The sequence below is a fragment of the Desmodus rotundus genome, chromosome X (genome assembly GCF_022682495.2).
Source record: "Desmodus rotundus isolate HL8 chromosome X, HLdesRot8A.1, whole genome shotgun sequence".
Classification (NCBI taxonomy): Eukaryota; Metazoa; Chordata; class Mammalia; order Chiroptera; family Phyllostomidae; genus Desmodus; species Desmodus rotundus.
The window spans coordinates 4,135,624-4,149,651 of NC_071400.1; the positions used below are offsets into that span (position 1 = coordinate 4,135,624).

A 14,028-nucleotide genomic window follows, 5' to 3' on the forward strand; every position below is an offset into this window, starting at 1 on the left:
CTGGAGGTCATATCCAAAGCAATTATGCAAGAAAAATAAATAAAGGCTTCCAAATTGGAAAGGGATAAGTAAAATCACCTTTGTTTGCATATCTTATATGATCTTATATGTAGAAAACCTAGAGTCCAAACACAAAAAAGTTTAAATTCAGCGAAGTTTCAGTATTCAAAACAACACAGAAATCTACTGTGTTTCTGTGCATTAACAATTATCCATCTACAAATGAATTTAAGAAAATGATTCTATTTATAATCCCATCAAAAAGAATAAAATACTTAGGAGTAAACTTAACCAAGGAGGCAAAAGACTTATACACAGAAAACTGTAAAATGTGGCTGAAAGCAATTAAAGTAGATACAAATAAATGGAGAAAGATATTTACTTTTCATAAGCTGAAAGACAGTATTTTAAGATGTCAATACTACCCAAGTGATTTACAGATATAATGTAATCTCTGTAATATCCCACTGGCAGTTTTTACAGAAATAAAAAATCTCCATGTTAAAATTCATATGGAATCTCAAGTGACCCCAAATAGCTAAACCAATCTCGAACAAGATGAACAAAATTGGAAGCCTGGCACTTCCTGACTTCAAAACTTATTAGTAAACCACAATAATCAAAACAGTGTGGATGCTAACATAAAGAGAGACTAACTGACCAATGAAATAGAAATAGAAAGCTTAGAAGTAAACAATCACATATATGGTTAAATAATTCTTGATAAGTGTACCAAGATCATTCAAAGGGGTAAGGTCAGTCTTTTTAACAAATGGTCCTGAAAAATGAGATATCCATATGCAAAAGAATGAAGTTGGACACTTACATTACAACATATACAAATATTGAGTCTGAATGTATCATATACCTAGAAGAGCTAAAACAGTAATAATCAAAACTTTTTTGAAAGTTCAGAATCTAATTAAAAACTTGTAACAACCAGGAGAATGCCTAATGCAAACTAAAGCTGATACATTTTGATAAGAATATATTACAACATTTTGACTTACCTGCCTGCTGGCTTTCACTCCCTAACCCAGTAGTGGCTTTGGGGATGGCGGTTTACATTAACAATGTGGCTTTCTGGTGCCAGAGGGGACAATACAGACCTTTTAATCAAAATATTGTGGTTGTGTATTTTGACTTCTCTAGTATCCCCCAATGGATAGGCTCAGGAGCTTATTTTGCCCTACTCAGAACTTTATCAGGGCTGGGGTGGTTTTCCAGACAAGGCCAAAATAATTTAAAGGCAAATGTACTAAACAAAGTCAGCTGAGGCAAGGGATAATAGATGGCGCAAGCAGCAGACATATTGAAAAGTCTCGGAATAAAGAGGTTTGGGAAGACAATACCTGTACATGGGAAAATAAGGGCACCGAAATACTCCTGTATATACCAACGTATGTAGAAGGCCAGGTATGTGCCTAGGGCTAGACACATGCTCAGAAAAGACCGGAAAAGGCTCTAAGCTTTCACCTGTTGCTGACTTTCAGACTTTGCACCGCAGGGACTAAGGCCTAAGGGAGAGTTATAGACGGCTTGGCTAAGCACTGAAGGTGCGTACCAACACAGAGCCAATCTGCAAAGAGTGAAAATTACTTTTATTTTATGGCATTTAAGGATATCTCTGTCAAATCACTAGCTGACCACTTAGCTAATGGAAGGAGAATTCAGTCACCATACATGTCAAATACAGTCTTGACAAAAATAGTTTTGAAAAGTCACTAATCAAATAACCCATGATAGATAGCAACAGACCTTAAAGGGAGTGGTCTGATCTCCAGAATATCATATTATAATATTCCAACTGTCCAGTTTTCAACAGAAAAAATAAGAGGCATGGAGGAAAACAAAAAAATATGACCCATTCATGGGAAAAACATTTACAGAAAATTGTTCATGAGTAAGCCCAGACATTAGACTTACTAGGCAAATACTTTAAACCAATTATCTTAAATATGCTCACAGAACTAAAGAAAACCAGGAAAATGAAATTTCACCAAAAAGTATCAATAGAGAGAAATTATTAAAAGAAACCAAATAGAAATTGTGGAGATAAGAATTACAATAAGTGAAATAAAAAAATTAACTAGAGGGATTCAACAACCAATTTGAATGGGCAGAAGAATGAATTAACTGGAAGAGAGGTCTATTCAGATTGCCCACTCTAAGGGGCAGAAAGGAAAAACAATGATGAAAAGTGAACAGTCTGAGGGCCATGTGGGAAACTGTCAAGCACACCAACACACATGTAATGGTGGTCCCAGAAGGACAGAAGAGGTAGAAAGGGGTGGAAAGAATATTCAAAGATATAATGGTCTTTGAATATTTGATGAAAGATATGCACCTAAACATCTAAAAAGCTTAAGAAACTCCAAGTAGGATGAATCAAGCATCAAAAGACAGGATCTTGAAAGCCATAAGAAAGAATCTACTCACGACATACAAGGGACCCTCAATAACATTAACAGTTGATTTCTCATTGGAAATCACCAGAGCCAGAAGGCAGTGGGATCACATATTTAAAGGGCTAAAAGAAAAAACAACCTGTCAACCAAGAATTATGTCTGGCAGAGCTATCCTTCAAAAATGAAGGAGAAATTAAGATATTGCCAAATAAACAGGGACCAAAGGAGCTAATCAGTAGTACACGTGCTCCACAAGAAAAAACAAAAAAGTGATCTTTAGGCTGAAATTAAAAGACACTATACAGTAATTGTAAGCCATACAAAGAAATAAAGAATACCAATAGAGATGACTAATTAGATAAACATACAAGCCAGCAATATTGTATTTTTGATTTGTAATTCCTCTTTAAAACATTTCAAAAACAGTAATTATAGGTATATGTTAATGGGCACACAATGTATAAGATGTAATTTGTGAAGACAATATAAAGATGGGAATGGAGCTGTATGGGAATATAAAATTTTGCATACAATTGAAGCAAAGTTGGTATTAATAGACACTAGATAGTTATGAATGTAAGATGTTAATTGTAATTACCAGGATGACAAATAATAATTAATAAATACACAGAAAAGGAAAGGGAAGGGAATTAAAGTGATATACTTAAATATTAATTTAATACATTTTCCAATAGTAATGGAAAAATTATGGAACAGAAAAGATATGATACACACCCTGGCTGGTGTGGCTCAGCTGGTTGGGTATCGTCCCACAAAGTGGAAGGTCGCTGGTTCGATTCCTGGTCAGCACACATGCCTGGGTTGCATTCCACCCCAGGTCGGGGCGCATGCAAGGGGCTACCAATTAATATTTCTCCCTCACATTGATGTTTCTCTCCCTTTCTCCCTCTCTTCCCCTCTGTCTAAAAATAAATAAACTCTTTTTTAAAAAAGATATAAAATACATAGAAAATAAGAAACAAAGTGGCAGAAGTCGTTTCTTATCAGGAACTATTTTAAATATAAATAGACTAAGTTGTCCAATTAAAAGGCAAAGTTTGCAAAATGGGTTAACGAAAACATGATCTAAAACATGATCTAACTCCATGCTATCTTCAAGAAACTCACTTTAGATTCAAAGTGAAAAAGGTTAGTGGACAGAAAAAGATATTCCATGCAACAGTAACCCAAAGAGAGCTGGTGTGGCTATGTTAATGAAGATAAAATAGACTTTAAGTCAAATTGTTACAGGAGACAAATAAAGATATTACATATTCATAAAAGGGTTGATACATCAAGAATATATAATTATAATCACATATGCACCTAACAATAAATCCCAAAATACATATGAAGCACAAAATTGATAGAATCAAAGGGAGAAATAGACAGTTGATGGAACTGAAGGGAAAAATATAGAGTTTTATAGTAATAGCTAGAGACTTCAATATTCCACTTTCCATAATGAACAGAAAAAGGAGGTGGAAGATCACTAAGAAAATAGAGGACTTGAACAACATTATATATCAATGTGAACTAACAGACATAATAAAACACTATACCTAACAACAAAAGAATACACATTCTTCTCAAATAATACACATCACTTAAAAAATAGGTATCATTCTCCAGGATATAACTTATGTTAGGTCTTAAAACAAGACTTAATAAATTTAAAAAGATTGAAATCATGCAAAGTATGTTCTCTGACAACAGTAGAATAAAATTAGAAATCAATTACAATTATAAAAGGAAAGTAAGAAAACTCACTAATATGTAGAAATTAAGTAACACACTCTTAAATAACCAATTGATCAAAGAAACCATAGTAGGAATCTTTTAAAAAACAGTCCAAGAAGTTCTAATGAGGGCAATTTGGCAATTAAAAGCATCCATATTGAGGGGAGAAAAGGCATACAATTGTAATTGAATAACAATAAAAAATAAATTAAAAAAAAAGCATCCATATTGGAAAGGACTAAGTAAAACAATATCTATTCAGAAATGACAAAATCTTATACATATAAAATCCTAAGGAATACGCAAAATAAACTATTAGAGATAATAAACATATTCAGCTCTGTCTTACACTCCATTCAGTTGTGGTCAGTGAACACAACAGCCTATATTTATACTCTTTTGGAAAAGTATAGGAAATGATACCAACCCTTTCTATTTCTCTGTTTGTCTTTCTCTATGTTGGGGGAAAGGATGGGAAAGAAGAGGAAGATACAAGGAAAGACTAAGGATTGAAGCAACATCCTGACTGGTTGTATTACTACAAATGAACTATTATTTCTTGTTTATTTCCCTAAACGAGGAACAGCAAAACCCTGAAAACCAAAAGGAGGGTGACTTTGTTTTCCGGGGCAGCAAGGAATGGGTGATGTGGGGAGAGTGTCTACTCCATACCCAGACTTGTGGAGATGATGGCAGCTACACAAGGAGTCAAAGAAGCCAAGGCCCTGAGGCCTGCTGTTAAAAAGAAGGGGACAGCTCAGGAACTTACTGAATGTTGCAGGGCATAGTACTAGGATCGAGCACCCCATGCATATTTAAGCCTTTGTAGAGAGGGTTCTTGAAGTCTGGTGTCCTCTGAGCCAAGAAAGGCCACACACAATGGGTTTTCTCATAGATTCTGTAAAAAAAAAAAAAAAAAAAAAGTCCCCAAATTAAAAGCAGTAAGCCAGTAAACTCAATAGTCCTTTGAACAAGATAATCAGCCAAATATTACTAATAAGTAACGCAACTCAAGGGAGACGGATAGGATATGACAGAAGGAAAATGGCAGTAAGGAGCTAATGAGCATTGATTGGATAATGAGCTTTCTGGACTCCAATTTACCCATTTTTAAATGAGCAAGAAGTTAGAGTTCCACATTGAAGAACCTCTGCTGTGGAGTAGCTATGTGATCTTGAATGACCCTGGATTTTTCTGGGCCTGTCCTCTCATTCATATAATGTGACCTCTCAGGTCTCTTCTAAATCCAGGAGTCTATGAACTGGTCACCTTTCCAGTTTTAAAAAAATCTGGAATAGTTTTTAAAATTCTGGTAAGTTAACAGATAGCCTAAAGGGCGAATTTCTGGTTCTTCTATATTTTATTTCATTTCGAGCCAGCTTCTCTTCCTCTTAGAAGGTAGAAAGTGGCGAAAGACAGCTGGTAACTTATATTAGCAAATATTTGTAAGTTATCCTATGTGAGCACCTAAAGACTGTGATATTTATATTGTAAGACTAACTATTATACCTTAGTTGAGACCATGGGACCTTGCTTTTCAAGCAAGGAAGCCCCTTAGTTAACTCCTGAGAAAGCACGGGATCCACTGGCCCCCCACGAGAGCTGCTGCATGACCATGTATGTGAAGGTCATTTGCACACATCATCTCAAGGAAGAGAACAAAGAGGAGTGGTAGGGGTGGTAGGACCTAAAATTGTAGTCTTGTAACTGTTACAGACCATTCCAGGGAGGCCAAAGGCCCTGTATATCTTTCTTTCTCATTTGTTGTTGGTTAGAAACAGAAAAAAAAAATCCTGCAGGGTAAGGTAGCTAATATTTATTATTTACTATATGTCAAATACTGTTTCGGACTGTATGTAAAATCCCTCATTAATTTTTTCTGATAGTTTATCTCCAAATTAGTAATGAGAAAATGAGACCAAAAATTAATTTGCTAAAGTTAACATAGCTAGAGGGTAACGGAGCCAAAATGTAAACCCAGGTCTCTCTGATTCTACATCCTGTGCTTTTCCTTTTATGAATGAATGATACTTCTGTCTGTTTTAAGTAATCACTATTTTAATATGTGTTAAAATGTTCAACTTCTGTACTTTTAAATGGAGATTCAGATTTGTGTGGGGAATGATTCTAGGATATATCAGCTTCATTTTAAGAGGGTGGAAAAAAGAATATGGAATAGATCTTAAGTTTTAATGCCTAGAAAGAACTAATGTGTCTAAAAGCATCTGGGGAGAGGGTTTAAGAAAGGTCTGGTTGCAGAAGAATATCTTGGCACAATAGCTTTCCTATTTAGGACAAAATCCTAAAATAACTGGATTTTTATGTGAAATATTCTGATATTTAAATGTTGGCAACTAATTCACAGTTTAAAAAATACTCCACACACTAAACAAAACATGCGCATTGAGCTAGAATTGGCTAATGAGCTGTCATTACATGATCTCTGACACAAGTGATTTCTCTGAAAGGTAGGTATTATCATCTCTAACAGAGGAGGAATCTGAGGTTCTGAGGAATCCCCATGCAAACAGTGAGTGCTTTATGCTTCAAAAGTTCTTTTTATCATGCCATCTCCCCTTTCCTGAACTTCTGTCTCAAATTTAGGGTGTTGGCATATTCCTTTTGTACCTACCTATCTCCCTATTCAGTGTTTTCTCACAAACTGAATTTACCTCATATCTTCCCGATCCTTCTGGCAGTTTCCAAGGAAGTTCCCAAACTGGCAGGAAAAAACATGGTCATGGATCTCCAGCAGGAAGATTTCATTAAACTCAAAGGCACAAGGAAATTGTTCCATTAATTGCCAGATACAGTCTAGGAACTGGGTGAAGACAGGGGATACTTCTTTAGAGTCCCCATGCAGATGGCCACACCTGAGAGATGCAAATAAAGGTAAAAAGGACAGTGGTTAACATCAGGTATCACACTATTGGAATAAGCTATAACAAGGTCACCTTTCGTTTCTGTTGGCATTGGGAAAGATACATCTCAGGCCAAATGTCATGCAGAATCTCAAAGCTTGTTGAACCCAACAGACCTCTTAACTACTGGCATTCCTTCACTGTCATCGACTGTAAGCCCTTTGGTCATCTATTCAATTTCCTCTTACGCCATCTTTAAAACCGACCTTTTCTGCAATGATAGAAATGTCCCATATCTGTGTTGTCCAATATGGTAGTCACTAACTCATTAAGCACTTGAAATGTGGCTGGTGTGATTGAGGAACAGAATTTTTTTATTTTAATTTATTTATTTTTAGAGAGAGGGAAAGGGAAGGAGAAAGAGAGGAAGAGAAACATCAATGTATTGTGGCCTCTAGCATACCCCCTACGGGGGACCTGCCCTGCAACCCAGGCATGTGACTGGGAATTGAACCTGTGGCTGTTTGGTTTGCAGGCCCACGCTCAATCCACTGAGCTACACCAGCCATGGCAGGAACTGAATTTTTATTGTAGTATTTAATTTTAAGTAATTTAATTTTAAACAGCCACATTTAACTCTTATGTGAACAAGTACCATAACTATGTTGTTTATAGTACAGTTCTTGGCATGAAATAGGTATTTAATAAACACTTATTATATGAATGAACAAACCCCACCCTAGAACTGTTTAATGTTTCCTCTCCCATGAGGCCCTCTTTACCAACTCTACTATCCCCTGAAAACAAACATGGCATCCTCATATTCTACATTGTATGTTCCACCTTCTTATTTAACTTAAATATGTCTCGCCAAGGACACCATCTCTTCCTGGGGCCCAAATCAAATGGAGAATGCTCATCATTCCCCTCTCAGAAAGCATAACCCTGAAACGTGGCAGAGGTGGGATCAGCTTTCTCCTTGCTTCCACCACTGTTTTCTACTATTGTTTTCACTCTCTAAAAAACACTTCCATTATGGGTCCTGCTGTGCAGTTTACACTACCTTCCCCTTCCTCACTATTGTCTTATACCAATCTCTGGGTCACTCTGCCATGTTTTCTGAAGGATCTGACTCCTGTCTTAAGTCTTATCTTTGTGGTCCATGCAGATGGCCTACAGTGACTTAGCAGGTTCCTTAACTAACTCAAATCCAATGATTTTCACCCAAGTTTTCCTCTACCCCACTATCAACCCTCCATATCCATGGCCATAGGCTGGTTCTTGAAGTTATCTAGAGGTTCGTACTCGACTTTGCAATTTTAATCTCAATATCCTACTCTGACCACCATATGGTATATTTCCAAAGGCTGCTCATATTACCTCCTCCAGTCCTCATCTCTGGACCTCTCAACCTGCTAGATTCCTGCTGGCTTCCCTTTCTTCCTTCTCCGGCCTATGCTCTATGGGCTGCTTCATCAACTATTCTCTCCCCATTTTCTTCAACTTTCTGGTCTTTCTTGACATTATTCTCATTCGAAACTAAACTATAGATGAACCTAAAAAGCTATGTTCTCTGCTCCCAAACCCTGACTGATGAATGCTACTGGAGAATATTATAAAACCACGCAAACTGATGCCATTTAAAATAAAGTCTCCATACTCAGCTACAATGTAATTGCTCCCCAATCTTTATGTACGTTCTTAACACTGTTTTCCCATCAACCTTACAGCTCTTGAAAATTTTAAGCTATCTAATCAAATCCTTAATCTGTTTCACACTGGTGCCTACAGTGTCACTGAAAAAAATCAAGGCCATCAAGAGAAAATATCTAACTTCTGTCTCTGACACTAACACAGTTAGTTCCTACACTGCCTGTCCTTCCATCCAGTCTCCATAGAAGAGGTGTTCTTAGTTATAGCTTCAGCTAATCTTTTCTTTTTTTTTATCCTCACCAGAGGACATGCTTATTGATTTTAGAGAGAGAAGGGAAGGGAGGGAAGAAGAAAGGGAGAGAAACATCGATGTGAGAAACTGATTGGTTGCCTCTCATACATGCCCTGACCAGGGATCAAACCCGCAACCTAGGCAGGTGTCCTGACCAAGAATCGAACCCACAATCTTTTGGTTGTGAGATGATGCCCAACCAACAGAGCCACACTGGCCAGGGCTCACTAATCTTTTCATTTGTTCACTCCTTCTTGTCTCTTTAGGAATCTTATTTTACAAAACACCCACTGTCTCTTTTAAATCCTCAACCTTATATTCTTGAATATTCTAAAATGCCACCAATTTTAGGAAGCCTTCTTTGCCCCAGAATGGGTTAGGTTCTTTTGTGTATGTTCTGTCATAGCGTTTATCAAACTACAATGTCACCACCGATTTTCTTTTCTGTAAAAGAAGAGACAGAGACCATATTTGATTCAACATAGTCTCCTCAAAACCTGCATATTTCCTGGCCCAATGTTTGCTGATGAAGGAAGAGCGATTGGATGGGTTTAAATGACTGGGAATGGTAATCAAATGAAATTATTTTTTTAAATTATTGTATTGTGTTCTTCAAGTACAGTTGTCTGCATTTATCCCCCACCACTCCCCGCCACCCCAGCCATCCCCACCTCCCTCCCCTGCTTCCACCCCACCTTGGTTTTGACCATGTGCCCTTTAAATTTGTTCCTGAAAACCCTTCCCCCAGTAATCAAATGAAATTAAATTGATACACACCAATGGAGGAGAATGTGACCTTAATTTTAACTTCCTGATAAAATTAAAAAAAAAATTTATGTGCTTTTGAAACCAGCTCAGTGTCTAATACAGTATACTGCACATTGTTAGGTATTTGGTAAGTATTTGTCAATTGGTCTGATAACATAGGTAAATCTTCAGTGAGGCTGTCTTCCTTATAGCAGATACTACATACATGTAAGCCCTTATACCACTTCTTACTAGAGAACAGAAATCTGCACCTTTCTTTGTTCTGTAAATGTTAAAAGGTGCATTATCTTACACATTATTCCCTCTGCCTGGATGCCCTCCTCAGCTTGCTGTTCTGTCTAGCAAACTCCTATCCATCCCCCAACATTCATCTTCAAATGCTGCCTATGCCTGGATGCCTATCCTGACTTCTTCCGGCAGAGTTAAGCAAAGTCAGGCAGAGTTAAGCACTTTTTCCCTCCATGGTCTGTGATGCCTTGTTCTTCTTTAATATATTTAAGAATTTGATAAAATTACTTGCACACTTTTAAGGAAGAGGTAATATTCTAGCCACTTTTGTAGCCCTAATTCCCTAGCACAGTGCCTGAAATACTTCTTGATGAAAAGAGATTTCTGCCATGTTCAACTTACTGCTCCTTCATATAAGAACATATTGGGTTTTGACAAACCTTACCCTAATGACCTCTCCATAGCCTCCGCCTTTAAAATGAGGATCTTTTTACCTTTGGGAGAACTTGTGGCCCATGGATATCCATTCCTTCTCAATCAGGATCTTCATTGTAATACCAAAAAAAAAGTTTGCATTAGGAAAATCATAAAACAAATTAACCATTTATATAAAAATATCCAAACACTTTGCTGAAATGGACTTTGTACCAGTTTGGGTTGAACTGATAATAAAAAAAGTTAATTTCCCAAATGATTACTAAGTAAGTAACTTGTATTTCCTTTAAGGGTCTATACAGGCTTCCTTCAAATTTCAAATGCTCTCAGGAGAAATTATTCTGGGTATGTATCCAGTGTCATATTTCCTTTGGCCTTTATATGATGTGTGGCAAGCCATTTGAGACATAACTAAACACAATACTGATCAACATAATCTTAAATTCAACCTATGAAAAAACAGGACTCCAAAGTCAGTACTCAGGTTTGTACCAAGAACAAATCTTGGTACAACCCTATTTTCACCTGTTTGTCTGTCTTTTTTTTTTGAAAAAGCATTTCTAAAAAATGAGATAAACTCCTTTGTGAGTTCTGTTTCTTAGGTCAACTAAGAAGCTTTGGATTCACCGCCAGAAAACAACCATGAGTGTGATACCCAAACAGCTGACATGTTGAAGATGAACCCACCTGCTAGCCTAGTTAATAGTCATCTACTTCAGCTCTGCACACTTTTGAGTCTCTCCGACCCCTTACAGCAGTCTATTACATTCAACTTACCTTCTGATAGGTAGGAGACTATGCTGAATGTGCAACACAAACTGTATAGACTGTAAATGCCTACTTTGGTAGAAAGAAGCTAAATTGAAAAACAGAACTAGTTTTATAGATTTGGAACTCCCTGTAGAAAACAAGTTGGTTGAAAGTGCTTTTTGATTTATCCAGTCTTTCACTCATGCAAAGTAAAACACAATTGTTCACTCTCTTACCATGAGACCATTGAATGTCCTATAAAATGGATCTAGGAGGATGCTGGCCAAAGAGCAGACTTGTGCTGTGCGGTCCCACCCATCAGAACAGTGGACTAAGACACTGGCTTTTTCTACCTGTATGGCCTGTGAAGATAAGAGGCAAAAAGTAGCATCAACAACTTTTACATAGTATGCTTGGTGAATAAATAGGCTTGCCAAACACCATCTCTATAGCACAGAAGACCTGGCTTTACTGGGCTACATTAATTTTTTATCATAATATTGGCATACTTTATGGAGAATGAAAAAATGGAGTGCAAAAAAAAAAAGAACTTACTGAACAGGAAAGGAAAATGAAAACCAATACATGATTCAGCATTAAAAAAATGAGGGAGTTCTAAATTCACAAAACTTCTGAAGACAAGAATCAACTATCAGAGAGAGGAGTGGGCAAGAGGAAGAATTCATGCTCCCAAAATACAGAACGGTTCTGCATTCCAGTCCTAGATCTGACAATAATTTCCTCTGGAGTCTTCAGACATTTAGTCTTACTAACAAATTCTTCCAACTTAAGATGGAGAGGTTTACCAGTCTTAGGTCAGTTTCTGTACAATCAGAATGATGTAAAGATCTGGGTAGTGACCCAACCTGGGCAATTTTGGCAACGATGGATATTGAGCATTCACTTTCTCATTCTAAGAGTTAATTATGTATCTCTCTGTGCCAATTATGTGCTAGATATTAGAGATACAAAGATGAGACTCAGTTCTACCTTCAAGGAGCTCACAAACTAGGGAGACTAAAGGTAAATATCGCATAAATAAATACAATACAATGAAAAAACTACTGCTTTCTAGTAATGTATAGTAACTATATCCTTTTGTAGGAGCCAGGGAAGCTTGAGCCTTGAAGAAAGAGAAGGATTTCCTCAAGGGAGAAAAGAGAAGGAAATTAATGTATTCACTCATTCGTTCATTCATCCACCCACCTACCAATAATTACCGAGTGGCTATTCAACAAACATGACCGTGTGCAGTAGGGATACAAAGGAGACAAATACTTACAAGAACGAGTACAAACCAATGATAACTAACATAATAAAAGTCCATACCAGGTACAAAAAAGGCACAAAATAACCAAAGAACAGGAGACAGTGTAAATGGGCTTGTCAGATGAGTAGGCATTTGGCAGATTGATGAGAAAAGGACATTCCAGGCAGGGGCCACAACATGACAGCATGTAGAAAGGCAAGGAGGTATGACATAGGTGAAGAACTCTTAAGTACCTTGACTGAAGCTAGGCTTGGAATGAGGGGGATGAGAGAAAGGCCTGCCCGGAAGGGCAAGGGCTAGCCTGGCAAATGTGCATTTCACCTGGTGACAAGAGAGAGCCACTGAGGTGTTAAAAGCAGAGGAGTGCCATGATAAGACGTGCTCACTGTGGTGGGAGTAAGGAGAATGGACTGGGTGGACATGAGTTTGGATTTAGGAAGACCAGTTACAGAGCCACTAAAATCGTGAAAGGCAAAGAAGGCCTGAACTAAGGTAGTGGTAATGGGGCTGAAAAGGAGAAGAGGGATGGTAAGTATGAAAATGGATATGGGACGAAGGAGAAGAGTCAAGGATGATTCTGAAATGTATAAATACTGAACACAGAAGAAGAGACAAGTTTTACTTGGTGTGAAGAGTAAGTAAGAAGATATCAGTTTGGGGACTTCCAGCCAAGATGGAGGCATAGGTAGATACCCTGTGCCTCCTTGCATAGCCAGAACTGCCAGAAAATCGAACTGTATGGAGTCCAACAACCAAGGAGTTAAAGAAGAAACCTTCATCCAGACTGGTAGGAGGGGTGGAGATGGGCAGCTGGGCAGAGAGGACTCATGGCAAGGTGGTGGCTCGTGGAGCCAGTGGTCCCACATTTGCATGTGGATAAACCAGGAGGAACAACTGTAGAACCAGACAGACTTCGCAACCCAGGGCTCTAGCACGGGGAAATAAGGCCTCAAAACCTCTGACTGAAAAAACCTGTGAGGGCTGGGGCAGCGGGAGAAATTCCCAGCCTCACAGGAGAGTTTGTTGGAGAGACCCACAGGGTCCTAGAACATACACGAACCCACTTACCCAGGAATCAGCACCAGAAGGGCCCACGGTGCTTGTGGACTGAAAGCCAGCAGAGAGCTGAACAAGCAGCATCGTTCCCTCTCAGACCCCTCCCCCACAACACAGTAAGGTGGGTTGCCTCAACCTGGCAAATACCTAAGGCTCCGTCCGCCCCTTTCATAACAGGTGTGCTGAGATAAAAAAAGATGGCCCAAATGAAAGAACAGATCAAAGCGCCAGAAAAAATACAATTAAGTGATAAAGAGATAGCCAACCTACCAGAAGCACAGTTCGAAACACTAGTAATCAGGATGCTCACAGAATTGGCTGAGTATAGTCACAAAATAGAGGAAAAAGTGAAGGCTATGAAAAGTGAAATAAAGGAAAAATACACAGGGAACCAACAGTGATAGGAAGGAAACTGGGAATCAAATTAATGCTTTGGACCAGAAGGAAGAAATAAATGGTCAACCAGCACAGACTGAAGAAACAAGAATTCCAAAAAATGAGGAGAGGCTTAGGAACCTCTGGGACCATTTTGAACATTCCAACATCCGAATAGGGGTGCCAGAAGAG

At 38.0% G+C, this 14,028-nt stretch overlaps 1 protein-coding gene across 1 annotated transcript in view; it reads right to left on the reverse strand.

Annotated features, from left to right (window-relative positions):
* The window catches only part of MTMR8 (myotubularin related protein 8), a 43,452-nt gene that overhangs the window by 8,544 nt on the left and 20,880 nt on the right, over positions 1 to 14,028 (reverse strand). Inside the window, exons 8-11 of the mRNA XM_024555214.2 lie at positions 11,372 to 11,497; positions 10,445 to 10,494; positions 6,821 to 7,021; positions 4,918 to 5,046 (exon numbers count right to left, since the gene is read on the reverse strand). Of these exons, the coding sequence (XP_024410982.2) occupies positions 4,918 to 5,046; positions 6,821 to 7,021; positions 10,445 to 10,494; positions 11,372 to 11,497 (506 nt within the window). The remainder of the gene's footprint in view (positions 1 to 4,917; positions 5,047 to 6,820; positions 7,022 to 10,444; positions 10,495 to 11,371; positions 11,498 to 14,028) is intronic.